This window comes from Morone saxatilis, unplaced genomic scaffold, assembly GCF_004916995.1.
Source record: "Morone saxatilis isolate NCDOM2014 unplaced genomic scaffold, NCSU_SB_2.0 Contig6, whole genome shotgun sequence".
Taxonomy (NCBI): domain Eukaryota; kingdom Metazoa; phylum Chordata; class Actinopteri; family Moronidae; genus Morone; species Morone saxatilis.
In genome coordinates, this window is record NW_023340206.1 from 5,972,140 (window position 1) to 5,972,925 (window position 786).

General features: G+C 40.8%; 1 protein-coding gene across 2 annotated transcripts in view; it reads right to left on the reverse strand.

The window, feature by feature from the left end:
• LOC118339828 (transmembrane protein 163-like) overlaps positions 1-780 on the reverse strand; it is a 29,953-nt gene extending 29,173 nt beyond the window's left edge. For both annotated transcript variants that reach the window (XR_004797332.1, XM_035677597.1), the window contains exon 1: positions 696-780. Coding sequence is in view for 1 of the 2 variants with exons in the window: in XM_035677597.1 (XP_035533490.1) it covers positions 696-738 (43 nt within the window). In the remaining variant the exon portion in view is untranslated. The remainder of the gene's footprint in view (positions 1-695) is intronic.
• Between the last annotated feature and the right edge of the window lie 6 nt (positions 781-786).

Consider the following 786-nt stretch of genomic DNA (forward strand, 5'->3'; position numbering starts at 1 on the left):
GAGGCTTGAATATGTTTGACTTTTCCATTCAAAAATATCACAACAACAAGATTACAGGACTGTTATGTATAAATACTGTACGAGAAGATTGTTCTGATCTCCTGTTAATCACTTTCAGGATTGAGTCTTTAAAAATGCATCATTCCATTACAGTGACTAGTCACCTCTAGAGACCCATATTTCAAGATACTGAGGAGTGTGCACAGAAAGAGCTGAAAACAAAGATACACCTTCTTCTGTATTATATTTAAGATGTGGAACACCTGCCTCTGGGTTTCACTGTTTCCCAAAGGCAATCCACTAATTTATTCACAAACCTGTAAACACGACACAATACTGTGTGTCTAACAGAATGAGGACATGCATAATCTGCGTTTCATTTCCAACCAGCTCTGTAAATAATTGATCATATTGACCAGATCATCAAGGTGTCAGTCGTCACTTATATCGCCTCTTTCCCTCAGATATTAACTCTTATTTGTGCGCAATGTGGAGCATTTGGGGGCAATTTATAGAAAATAGAAGAGCAGCTTTTGTCATTATAGTTGAATGAATACAAGTGTAAACAGATTTCCAGACAAACAGTACAGTATAACATATACTGGGATTCTCTCCACGGCATTACGCACAGTGTGCGCCCTGGCGACGGCGCGTCCGGTGAATCCTAAACTTTCAACCTCATTCACATCGCCTACCTCGGTCCTCTATGCTGTCTGTTATCTTCATCTCCCGGTCCATCTTCAAACCCTCTCCCTGACTTTCTGTGTTGAGCTGCTGCTGCTGCTG